General features: G+C 35.2%; 2 protein-coding genes across 2 annotated transcripts; one reads left to right on the forward strand and one right to left on the reverse strand.

Moving 5' to 3' along the window:
• Positions 1 to 1,218: 1,218 nt before the first annotated feature.
• Positions 1,219 to 6,076, forward strand: HELRODRAFT_167294 (hypothetical protein; the record flags this gene model as incomplete). Its single annotated transcript, XM_009012816.1, has 8 exons — positions 1,219 to 1,230; positions 1,339 to 1,587; positions 1,728 to 1,844; positions 3,227 to 3,333; positions 3,454 to 3,617; positions 3,815 to 4,531; positions 4,714 to 4,905; positions 5,055 to 6,076. 8 exons carry the CDS (start codon positions 1,219 to 1,221, stop codon positions 6,074 to 6,076), a joined length of 2,580 nt encoding a protein of 859 aa, XP_009011064.1.
• Positions 6,077 to 10,725: 4,649 nt separating this feature from the next.
• HELRODRAFT_71944 (hypothetical protein) lies at positions 10,726 to 12,033 on the reverse strand (the record flags this gene model as incomplete). Its single annotated transcript, XM_009012817.1, has 3 exons — positions 10,726 to 10,843; positions 11,020 to 11,158; positions 11,982 to 12,033. Coding segments are annotated over 3 exons (309 nt in total), but the record flags the coding sequence as incomplete, so codon positions are not given.
• Positions 12,034 to 12,746: the final 713 nt, after the last annotated feature.

Raw genomic sequence — 12,746 nt, forward strand, 5'->3', positions numbered from 1 at the left:
TCGTCATCATCATATCGTCATCATCATCATCATCATCATCATCATCATCATCATCATCATCATCATCATATCGTCATCATCATCGTCATTTTTGTTGTCATCATCGTCGTCATCGTCATTATGATGTAATCGTCTTGTAGCTTGTTTCATTTTTATCTTTAATCATTGATTTCTTCGTCATCATCATCGTCATCATCACTACCATCATTATCATCATCATCGTAAAACATTGCAATCATCATCATCGCCGTTATCATAACTATTATCATTACTATCACTGCCAATATCATCATCATCATCATCATCATCAAACACTGCAAACATCATCATCGTTGTCGTCATCATCACCACCACCACCACTGAGCATTGCAATGCCTTATCGTCGGACATAGTAGAATCTATTGTTGACTTTACAATATTAAACGATGTATTGGGGATGATGATGATGATAGTGATGTTGATAGTTATGATGATGATGACGATAGTGATGGTGAGGATAGTGATGATGATAGGGAGGGTGATAATGATGATGACTACGATGAAGATGATAACAATTACGATGAAGAAGAAGATGATGACGATGATGATCACAAATGTGACTTTAACAATGATGATATTGGAAATAAAAACCAGGCAAATGTTTGCGTTGTTAAATGAATATAAATAAGAATACAAAAGAGAATATAAATGGATGCATGCATTCTTGTAGCGCTTTATGTGTTCTTTCTTTTCAATTTGCCTAGCTTTGAACATTTTTATTACAGCTGTTTGTTGCGGTCCTTGTTGTTGACTTAGTCTTTTTTCATCATCGTCGTCGTCTGAGCAATTAATAACGTCGCTCTTGTAACTAACTTACCGTCAGAAAAACTTCTCATTTAGTCACTATTATCGTTGTTGTTATTATTATCATCACTATCATGAACTTCTTCTTCCTTCTCATTATCATCTGACCCATCATCATCATCATCATCATCATCATCATCATCATCATCACCATCATCATCATCATCATCATCATCATCATCATCATCATCATCACCATCATCATCATCATCATCATCATCTTCGTCATCATCGTCATTTTACTCATCATCATCATCTTCTTCTTCTTCTTCATCATCATCTTACTCATACCATAATCACAATCATAATAAAGATGAAGAAGCGATTGAAATCCTGAAGAATGACTCTCTGGATCTTCGTCACCACTGCGCCAAGATGAACGATAAGGTCCGGGATTAATATTTGAAGATTTTATTATAAAAAATATCATCATCATTATCATCATTGCCAAAATCATCATCATCATCATCCTCGTCGTCGTCTCCATCTTAACAGACGTACGTTCTCTTGGAGCTGAAACCGTTCCAGATTCCGGCCAGGAATGCCTTCTGTCAACGCGAGCATTTGCCGTCATTTCCACTCAGACTCATCTGCCTAATCGACGTCAGTCACAGCATGGCGGAATGTTACGGAGATAGAGATGTGCCTGGGGATAGTATTAGCGGCAGTAGTAGTAATTTATCAGGGGGTCCAGCTGCTACAGCTGCTTCCGCTGCTGGTTTTTCAAAACTTGATCGGATAAAGGTAGGAATTTTAAAGTTTGTTCATGCTCAATGATTTGTTTTGAGGTATTCTAAAATTTTGTTTAAATTCGTAAGTTTGAGATAGTTGAATTAATTAAAAATTGGCTTATTAAATATTTAATTTATTAATTAATTTCTAAGATATTCGGGAAATTGCTGGCCGAGGTAATTGGCGAGGAGAACCAGGTAGGAGTTGTCGTTTTCGGCACGAATGCAGAAGTCTTGCTTCCCATGTGCAAGATGACTGCTGATGCTAAAGTGAGTGAGTGAATGAGTGAGTGAGTGAATGAGTGAATGAGTGAGTGTGTGAATGAATGAGTGAGTGAGTGAGTGAATGAGTGAGTGAGTGAGTGATGATGAGAATGGAGAGATGATGACTGAAAATAATGAGTAAAATATAACGATAGTAAGGATAATAACGAAGATGATGATGGTCTTATTAATCATCATGCTGACGACGACGATGACGCTGCTTGTGACGTCATAATAATGACTAAAATGTAATAGAATGAAAGTGATGATGGTGATAATAATAACGAGGCAGCAGTATGTTTACGACCGTGAAAATGATGTTGATATATTGATTCTAGACAAATCTACTCCAGGCCAATGTGAACATGTTTCGTCATCATCGTCATCATCATCAGTATCACAATTTTAGTTGTTATAATAATCATCATCATCATCGTTTATATCATCATTACCACCATCATCTTTATTTTTATCTTCATCATCAACAACAGCAACAAAAACAACACCATCATCATCCGGTCATCATCGGCTGCTTGTCATCCGTCATATTAATTACTCAGGAGTATTCTCCCGGATATGACGTCATAAAAAAATACAATATCACGTGATCTGACGTCATCGTGAAAATGAGAATGTAGTATATAATTTGATTGACAGTGCTTTGTTGACGTTTGTCGTTCGGGGTATAATCGCTATATAATAATAAGTGACGTCAGCGAATACGTAATTGCGTTGGTGAGGATGTTGAGTTGTTGCTGTTGTTGTTGTTGTTGCTGTTGTTGTCACTGTTGTTGTTGATGGTGCAATAATATATTACGATGATGTTATAATGATGATGGTGATGATTAAAATTACAACTTGGCCAGGATGAATACGCCAAGGTATTCGTATACAATGACGGTTAAGATGAGTGATATTTATTTACAACGATTATATAATATTCAAGAAGCCGATTATTAGAATGATCAGATGGAGGAGTTAATATTACGATGCAAACGAATGAGAACTTAATAGCGATGACGATGACGATGAGTGTCGAGCGTGTACATGATAGATGATACTAAAACAATATAACTGATGAAGTGGACTGCGTACAAATAGATGGTAAAATAAACACGGATGATAATAGTGAAGATGACGACGACGAGGACGATAATGAAGACGATGATGACACTTTGACATTCGTTTTTGCTTTATTCGACTATGATGGCAAAAGTTTGCAACATCACTTTACTTTCAAATTTTTTTATGCTTTGATGATCTCAATGACGATGACCACAAGAATGACCACATTTCACTGGCATTGATATTGCTAAATATAATAAAAATTATATATATATAAATTTATTTATTATTTTATTAATATAAGATAATACCGAACATAACAGCAAAAAATGATAGCAGCTTTCAATGGTATCGCCCTCCGAGGTGTGACCAACATATCGGCCGGACTGTTCACCGCGATTGAGCAATTCAGTAAAACATTCGCAAAAAAGTTTGCCTTGTTTAAAAATTCAAAATTTTTCTTCTAAATTAATCTTTTTTAATAATTAAATAAAATTATTTTCATCTAAAGTATGTTTAAACTTGAAAAAAAAATTCAAAACTTTGAAAGAACAAAATACACAAACGACAACATCCTCTTATTTTCTGACGGGATGCCAAACGAGGGTATCCTGGATAGAGAGGACTTGAAAAGGGAGATCAGGAAGAGGATTAGGAGGGTACAACAGGAATGCCACTACGATCCCGATTATACCATCAAGATTTCCACCGCTGGTAGTTTTGTGTGTGTGTGATTTTGTTGTGTGAGTGTCTGCTCATTTTATATTAATGTGTGTTTTTGTTTACGATTCAAACGTATCAATAAATTTGTGATAACTTGTAGATAGAAAAATTGACAAAAAATTCAGTCAAAAAAAATTATTCAAGAAAAAATTGAAAGTACTGATTATATAAAAAATGTTTCTATATAGGAACAAGTGGCTTCTTCCCTGAATCCTTGTACAACTTGAGCCGATCGTTCAGCAGTAGTCCGTTCCATCACTTGGGAGAGGAGTCGGATTTGAGTTCGGATCTCATGCTGCCGATTCTTTATATGATGGAAACAGCCATCGCCAACGTTAAGGTGACCATCACAGCATTGAATGGCGTTCAATTTGAAACTCTTAACACTGAAGATGTTATAAAAACTCCGGTTTCTAAAACCGATTCCTCCAATTCACCCGGTTCTACTTTTGAGACGGTATTTTCTTCGACCGCCTGGGATGAATACCGATTAGTCAAACGGTTAAAAAGTAAAACGCCACCAAAACACAAACTGGAATCGACTCGATCAAATCCGTTAAGTCCCGATTCAACGGACAAATCCGCTTCGCCACTTTTCGACCCATTCCCATTTTTCTCGCCTCACCTACACCGAGAGTACCTGGTGCACGATCTGGCCGTTGACATGGAGCGACACATACTTCTTCCACTCCTGCTGCCCAAGAAGCACAAAAAGTTGCTGAAAGGGAAAGATGTCCTATCCATCAGCATCACGTACAGGGACTCGACGACGAACAACGCCAAATTACAAAAGGTTATAAACTTCCAGGACATTCCGATCAAAAATGAGAACAACGACGAGTGCAGTCTGCTGGCTGTCGCGAACTGCATCTGCCGCATCATGACATGTGAGGCTCTCGACAGAGGTCCCATTTTTATTAATTCCTTGTTCTTCCGACAAACAAAAACTTGCGTATTTATTTCGTTTTTCAAAATAAGTTAATGATTTTAAATAAATTCTATTTGTCAAATGATATTATTTTAGTTTAATTAAAAAGTTTTTAAAAATTCAAATTAATTAACATTTACACTAACAATCTGTTTCAAGCGGCTGGCTTGCTTGAAAAGTTGGACAGAAATTCCGGAGTGATAACGTTGGATACGACGATGGATACGCTGAAGAGGGACTGTGAAAGTTTGTTCAAAGCGGATTCGAGCAATGAGGACGAGACACTGGCCAATGTTTACAAGATGCTCGATCCATATCTTGCCAATCTCAACAGATGCAAGTGCTACACAGGTAGGACTCATGTTCATTTCAAAATAACTTTCATAACTTTACGCGAATCACAACTCAACTTTAAATTATGATGAAACCTGCCAGATTTGAATTAAACGTCATCAATCAAATCAGTTTCCTTTCATTTTTTAATTTCAAAATTTTTCCAGCTGACTTTTCAGTGCGATGGGACGACGTGTGGAGCAGGTTGAAGTCGCTCAGGTCCTCACTATCCCTTGAAATTCTGACCAGTCCCGTCGTCTACGTTGACAAATCCCAACTATTCCTGACCGAAAATATCGAAAAAAAGAAAAAATTAATCAAACGGTTATTACCAAAGATCAAAAACGAAGTTTTAGATTCGAGACGTTCGTCTGTAGCCGATGTGGATGCTTCAGTTGCCGTAACGTACTCACCCGTTAGAATGGTATCTGTATCCGACACTGAGCAAATTTATTTGAAAAAAAAAATTGTAAGAAGAGAATCATGTAAGAAACCGTTGCAGACGATACAACGAACGATAGAGAGCCAATTACCGCCACGTCTATCGAAACATCGATATTCACTTCAGCCACCACCTACCAAACAAAGACATCAACAACAACAACAACAGCAGCAGCAACAGTTTTTATTTCAGCAGCAACAACAACATCGTCACATGATACAAAGTTCACAACAATCAGATGTCGAGTCCACCAACTCGACGTTGAATCAACGGCAGCTTTCTGGAAAATATACTCATCAGATCATACAACAACAACCACAACAACCGCAACAGCTACAACCACTACAACTGCAACAGCCACAAAAACTGCAACAAGTACGTCAACAACAAAACCAACAACCTTCACAACAATATCAACAAAAACTTCCACGAAGCTCACAACAGCTTCAGCAACAATATCTGCAACAGCAACAAACGCAGCAGCAGCAGCAGATCCGACCACCAAACAATCAACAACACTATCATAAAGAACAAAAACAAAATCCTAACACCCCGAACAGCAAATGCTCTATAAAAAATCAAACTGATGACAAGTACAGAAAATCAACAACTAGCAACGATGCTGGCGATGAAGGGGATGATGACGACGACGACGATGATGACGGAGATGATGATGATGAAGATGATGATGCTGTTGCTACAACTGATAACAATGATGATGTTACTAGATTAGTAACACAGGTGTAACATAAAAAATGTAATAAGAAAACAAGACGGATCTATATGCGAGACGCGTTTTCTGTGAGGTATGTACGTTGTGGAATTTTTATCAATTCGTCGAGTTATCAAAAAGAATTTATCATAGAAATAGATCTGGAATAATTTATTTCTAAAAGAATAACAATAATAATGAACATAAAAAATAATAATGGAAAAATTTAAAAAGCTAAAACTTTTAACAGTCGCACATCGTACATCAACCTGATTAAAACCATATGCATTAGGCATAAACAAAATCTACTAACGCCAGCAGGATAAATCTTTTTTCTTCACTTTTTTTCAAAGCTTTTATATCAAGTAAACCATCAATGTTTAAAAACTATAAAAAATAAATTCATATACCATTCATTCATTCAATCAGTCAGCCTTTCGATCATTCTATCATCATTCAATCGATCGATTATTCAACTGCTCTGTCGATCCAATTACAGAAACTTTCATGCCAAAGTTTTTTCTTAAAAACCATGTGCTAAGAATAAGAAAGCCCATCCTTTTTTTAAATAACATTTATAGCTATGTGTATTTGTGTGTGTGAATGTGTGTGTTTGTATGTGTGTATGTATGTATATAAACACATTAAGACACCACTGTGTAAGAAAGTAATAAATCCTTTCACACATTTAAAACAATCATTTCTACAATAAACTATTGCTTCTTGCACTACTAACCATGCTGGGGATTTACTATAAATATTTTTTTAGTATATTTTTTCCTATGTTTATGATTGTTTCTTTGTATGTTTGCTTGTTTGTTTCATCGTTCATTCATTCATTCATTCATTCATTCATTCATTCATTCATTCATTCACATATACGTTCGTTCGTTTCAGTAGTTCATTCATTCCTTCATTCATTCATTCAATCAATCATCTCAACAGAATCGATAACTCATATAAACGAACAACGTGTGCATGTGACTTTCATAAGACTTTCATTATTATTATTATTATTACTATTGGTTATTCTTATTATTATTGTTACTCTTGGTTATTATTATTATTATCCTTATTATTAAAATTAAACAAAAACCATTTGCATTTTATTAACCTTTTAAATGTTTAGCGAAGGATTTTATTCATGTTTCGAAATTCCATGCAGTTGTACTCATGTATGTATCTTTTTATTTATGTTTTACACGTATAAACACTATTTTAAGTGTTTCAAACCAAGATTTATATATATGTATATGTGTGTGTGTATGAGTGTGTGTGCGTGTGTGTGTCTTTTCGTGTGTGAAGCTATCTATCTACGTGTTAGGATTCTATTGGATGTATCAATAAAAGATTTTTAATTATTTAAACTTTGCTGATGAACTTCCGTACAAATGTGTGAATAAAATGACGGAAAAACATTTTACAATTTTGTTTTTCGTTAATTTTTCGTCAAAATAGAAATAAAAATACTTTTTATTTACAATGAATTCAAATATACTTCAATTCAAATGCCAAAACGCTGCGTTAACAATAATTATATTTGATTGGTATAACTAATTATATAAAAATCGCTAACTCATAAGCTTGGCTAGCAATTTAATTGATTGATTAATTTGTTTAATTAATTGAATTAATTTGTTTAATTAATTGAATTAATTAACTAATCAATTAACTGGTTTAATTAATTGAATTAATTAACTAATTAATTAACTAATCTTTTAATTTTGATAAAATTTAAACATATAAAAAACAAAATAAAAAGTATATGTAAGGCATAAAGTTATATACACAGGTTTACATATAACACACATAATATACATATACTCTATACATGTGTGTGTGTGTGTGTGTGTGTGTTGTGTGTGTGTGTTTATATATATTCAAGCGATTCTTTCAAGATATATTTTTTACTATTCATCAAATAGAGAAAAAAAAATGCTTTGATAGGCGTGCCATACTTGCTGCTTTTACATCATGTTTATAAAAAGAAAAGTTACGAATGTCAGAAATATTGAAAAGAAGAATAATAAAAAATATAATAAAAACAACAATAAGAAACTAGAATAAACTTCATGATTCATAAGAACGATCAGTAGATAAGATATGGGCCTTACAGAAGCAAACAAATTATTTTTGATTGTGACAAAAAAATTATATAATATTCAATCTTCAGTTTGAATTTGCAAGTTTTATACAATAGTAACTTTTACATTTGTAAAGAAATGCTTTTAAAATGTTGATACAAAAAGATTATGAAACAAACATTCAAAAAACAGATTGTTCGTTTAACAGAAAGAAAAATAACGAAAGAAAATAAAATCGTTTGTATAATGAACACATGTTAGGGCAGGCAGTGACAGATAAGGATTGTTTGGAAAGATGATTTTTTTTGTTCACGTTAACTTATCGAATGTTTTCACGAAGATGTAAACATCATTTCAAGCTAAAGTTTTTTTTTCTGGCATGATAAGGTAATAGATTTTGTCTACGTATATATATATATATATATATATATATATATATATATATATATATATATAAGCAAATGGTTGAAAATGTTTTTAGAATGATGGTACAGATGGTGGTTATGACACGGTGCTGATAAAGACGCAATGACGCAGCTTGAATGCCTTTGGTAAAAATGAATAATGAATTGGCGATGAATGAAGATGATGATGAAGATAGTAATAATAATAATAATAATAATAATAATACGATGACGTCATTGATGACGATGATAATAATAATAATAATAATAAGGACGTAGATAATAAATTGACAAAATAGATGATAATCCGAATAAAAAACTGAAAGTTATTGACCAAAAAAATAGATGAATTTTTTACGGCATTTTCTAAAAACCCTCTCGGGCAGAATGTACGGAACTTGAAGAAGTCTCTTGTTGAAATACACTTCTAAAATTCAAATAAGGGCAGAAATATGAATCAAATGAACAAAAATAATTGAACGAGAAAACAGATATTAACATATTTCCAATTGCATTCTTTTGAAAACAAAAACAGAACAAAAAAATTAAAAACAAAGCGTTAACTAAAATGAAAAATTCTTCTAAAAGTAATTGGCTACTTGCCCAACCAATGAAAATATACAATTCAAAATTTTAAAATTCAGCGGGAGAAATATCTGGCGATGGCGTCATGCAAACGTTATTTGGTATAGCGCTGTATTGTGATGAAATCTTTTTCGAACCTAAGTAATTAACATTGTTCGTAATGTTGTTACTCTGACTGTAACTGATATTGTTGGTGACACTGTTGTTGTTAGCGTTGTTGTTGTTGTTGTTGTTGTTCATGGAGATGACGTTGTTGATCGTGAGTGCTCCAGAACCGGATAAATGATCGAATGGTGCCGATGACAGCGTGGATGATGAAGATAGGATAGAAGAACGCATGTTTTGGACTGGATGAAGCTGATGTTGTTGTTGTTGTGGCAAAGCTTTTTGTTGCTGTTGTTGTTGGTAGTAATGGTATTGATTGTTGTTACTACTATTGTTGTTGATGTTGTAAGATGAATTGTGGTTTCGATTGAGTTGCTGAGGCTGTTGAAACTGACAATAAGGCACATTTGGCGATATTCTTCTAAGGAGTTGTTGTTGATGCTGCTGGTGATGTTGTTGCTGCAACATTTGATATTGTTGCAGTTGCTGCGAAGAGTAGTTGTGGTAGCAGCTGTTGGGGCTGAGAGTTGTAATAGGTGCGGGACTGCCTGTGGTCAAGGAGTTGGGACTGATGCAGCCCGTTGAATCCACACCCGCTGAATCAGGGGGACTCATCTCGTACGGAATTGGTGTTTTGTTAACGTTCTTGTTAATGTTTTTGCTATTGTTGTTGGCATTGTTGATGTTGTGGTTGTTGTTAAATTTGTCGCATTTGCTGCTGTTGTAATTGTTGCTTTTGGAATGAGTGTGTGACTTGTCCGCTTCATGAACTGACTTACTGGGAGCGTTGTAATCGTTGACGCCATCGTCGGGTTTTGCGGAAATGGTTTTCGACTGGTTGAAATAAAAGTCGTTAAGCTTGGCACTGTCGGGTATCGCACCGTTACTCGATATTGTCGAATATTCGTTTTGAACACCGGTGAATTGAAAGCAGAGATCATCTCCAAGATAGCCAGATGATGGCCTGAATGTTGGAGATTTTAATGTTGAAACTTTTTGTTGCATTGTTGAGAAATCATGTTGCGTCGTTGCACAACTTTGTTGCGACGATGCTGGGCGTTTTTGTTGCGCGGTTGCAGAGTTTTGTTTTACTTCGTTAGGCAGTGGTTTTGTTTTATTTTTATTCAAATGTGAATTACTCGTTCGATGTTTGCCTTCTCTAGCGAGCGAATTATTTTTCTTGTTCATCTCAGTTGAAGCAGATTTGTTTTTTGCATTTTCTACTCTGTCGCTCCATCCATCCTTATCATTTTCTTTCTTCCCGTTAACTGTTGCAGTTCCATTCCCAGTTGCGACAGACTCAGAAGAAGCGGCAGTAGCAGCAGAACTGACAGCCGGCTTTTTACAATTAGTTACTTTCGAAATTTCATTTTTGTCATTTTCCGTGGAGTTTTCTAGTTTTTTCTTGTTCTCCTTGACTTTTTGTTTCATGTAGGTTGGCAGTGGTGTGGTTGCGTGTGATTCGTCGTTGACGATGCTCTGGAGAGACCTGGCATCCTTCTTAGCCAGGCACTCCACTATTTCAACGAAGTTTCGGTCTTGCGCTATCTCCAGTGGTGTCTTGTCTTGGTCGGATTTCAGGTTGATGTTGGCGAAGTTGTCTTTTAAGAACTGCACCATTTCACTGTGGGAGAACAAAATTGTGAGTTAATAATGTACAGTTAATAAATTTATAACAATTCCTAATTTTTTGGTTATAAAAATCTCACTTAGAGTGCCAATACTAATGTCTGAAATATGAATAAAAATAGAAATCTTTGTAACGATAGATGAACAGAGCAGAACGCAGAAAGGACTCACAAATTTCCTTCGGCAGCGGCAAGGTAGATGGGCGTTTGCAGTTTTTCATCGGGGACATCCCTCTTAGCATTCCTCTTCAACAGTTCATGGGCAGACGTCACGTTGTTCACTGAGGCACACCAGTGGAGGGCGGTCTTGCCTGGGTGGATCATAGGATGTTGAATGAGATGTTTACAACGATGTTCGCGTGTTTGTATGTTTATAGTGATGTTCCTAACAGTGTGACAGGTTTCTATTGACGTCATAATTTTTACCTGTATTATCTTTAGCGTCGACGTCGAGTCCAGGTGTTTTCAGTAGCATGAGGACGATGTCGTAGCTGTTCAACTTGCAGCCCTGCATCAGAGCCGTGAAGCCATTCTCGTCTCTGGCGTTCAGTTTCAACTTTTTGTTCTCTAGTAAGACCTTCGTTGAGGTGATATTTGTGATTGCTTGGGAAAACAATTATGAAGAAGAAGAAGATAACGAAAGATATATTCGTATATAATTATGCAGATAAGACTAATTAAAATTTTTCGGGTTTTTTAGTTACAAACAATTTTTAACCAAAAAAATAGCATACATATTTGAAATAAAGCAAACCGTAATTACAAGAATCTCAAATCCATATAAAATTAAAAAAATAATGAAAAAATTACGAAGAAAAACCAGCAAAAACTCCGCAAACTAATTAGGACCATCATACCTTCAAACTTTCTTGGGCGTCGTTAGAGGCCGCTTCGTGCAGTGGCGTTCTGCCAGTTCGTTCCTCCTCGCTGATGTTGATGTTGGCACACGAGAGCAGGGCTCGGACGTTTTTCGGCTGGTTCTTTATGCAGGCCAGGTGAAGGGCCGTGTAACCTGCGCGTTTTAGTGGGTGCATCATTTATATTGGAAACAAATGATGATGATGATGAGAATGATGATGAGGATGATGAAGATGATGATGACGGCAATATAAATAACTGAAAAGCGCTAACCACTTTCAGGATCTTTGGCGTTCACATTAGCACCGCTGTTGAGGAGATTTTCAATGTCGTCAACGTCACATCGGCCACTTTTTATAGCCGTTATGAGCAAATTCGCCCTGCAATTATTTTCCTCTTCCACGTTTTTATTGTTCTTATTGTTATTTTTGTTATTATTATTATTACTATTGTTATTGTTATGGTTATTATTGTTGTTGTTGTTGTCTATTAATAATGTTGTAGATGTTGCTGACGATGACGAAGACGATGTTGAAGATGACGACGATGATGACAAATTGACATAAGTCGGTTTGCCCAATGAGGCTGGCTCCAAAAATTGCAGCTATTTTAAAAAAATTTTATAATGAAATTTAGTTCCTGTAATAAAAACCTCTAAAAAATACTAAGCAGTTTAAAAATCTTGTGCACTTGTATTAAAAACACACACACAAACCTCATCGATTTAATGTATTATCACCCACAATTATTATTACTATCATTACTACCATTACTACTAATGCTGCTGCTGTTGATGTTGCTACTACTAACTACTACTGCTACTACTAACTACTACTACTACTAGTACTACTACTACTACTACTACTACACTACTACTACTACTACTACTGCTACTTCTGCTGCTACTGCTACTACTACCGCTACGTTACCATTACAACTTCAATTCATTTTAAGGGTTTTCTTCAGAAGAAGATAGTTAGATAGATGGTCAACAACTATTAAAACCCTAATATGTAATACTCATTATTGTATCCTAATTCG

Source organism: Helobdella robusta (genome assembly GCF_000326865.2).
Source record: "Helobdella robusta unplaced genomic scaffold HELROscaffold_11, whole genome shotgun sequence".
Lineage (NCBI taxonomy): Eukaryota > Metazoa > Annelida > Clitellata > Rhynchobdellida > Glossiphoniidae > Helobdella > Helobdella robusta.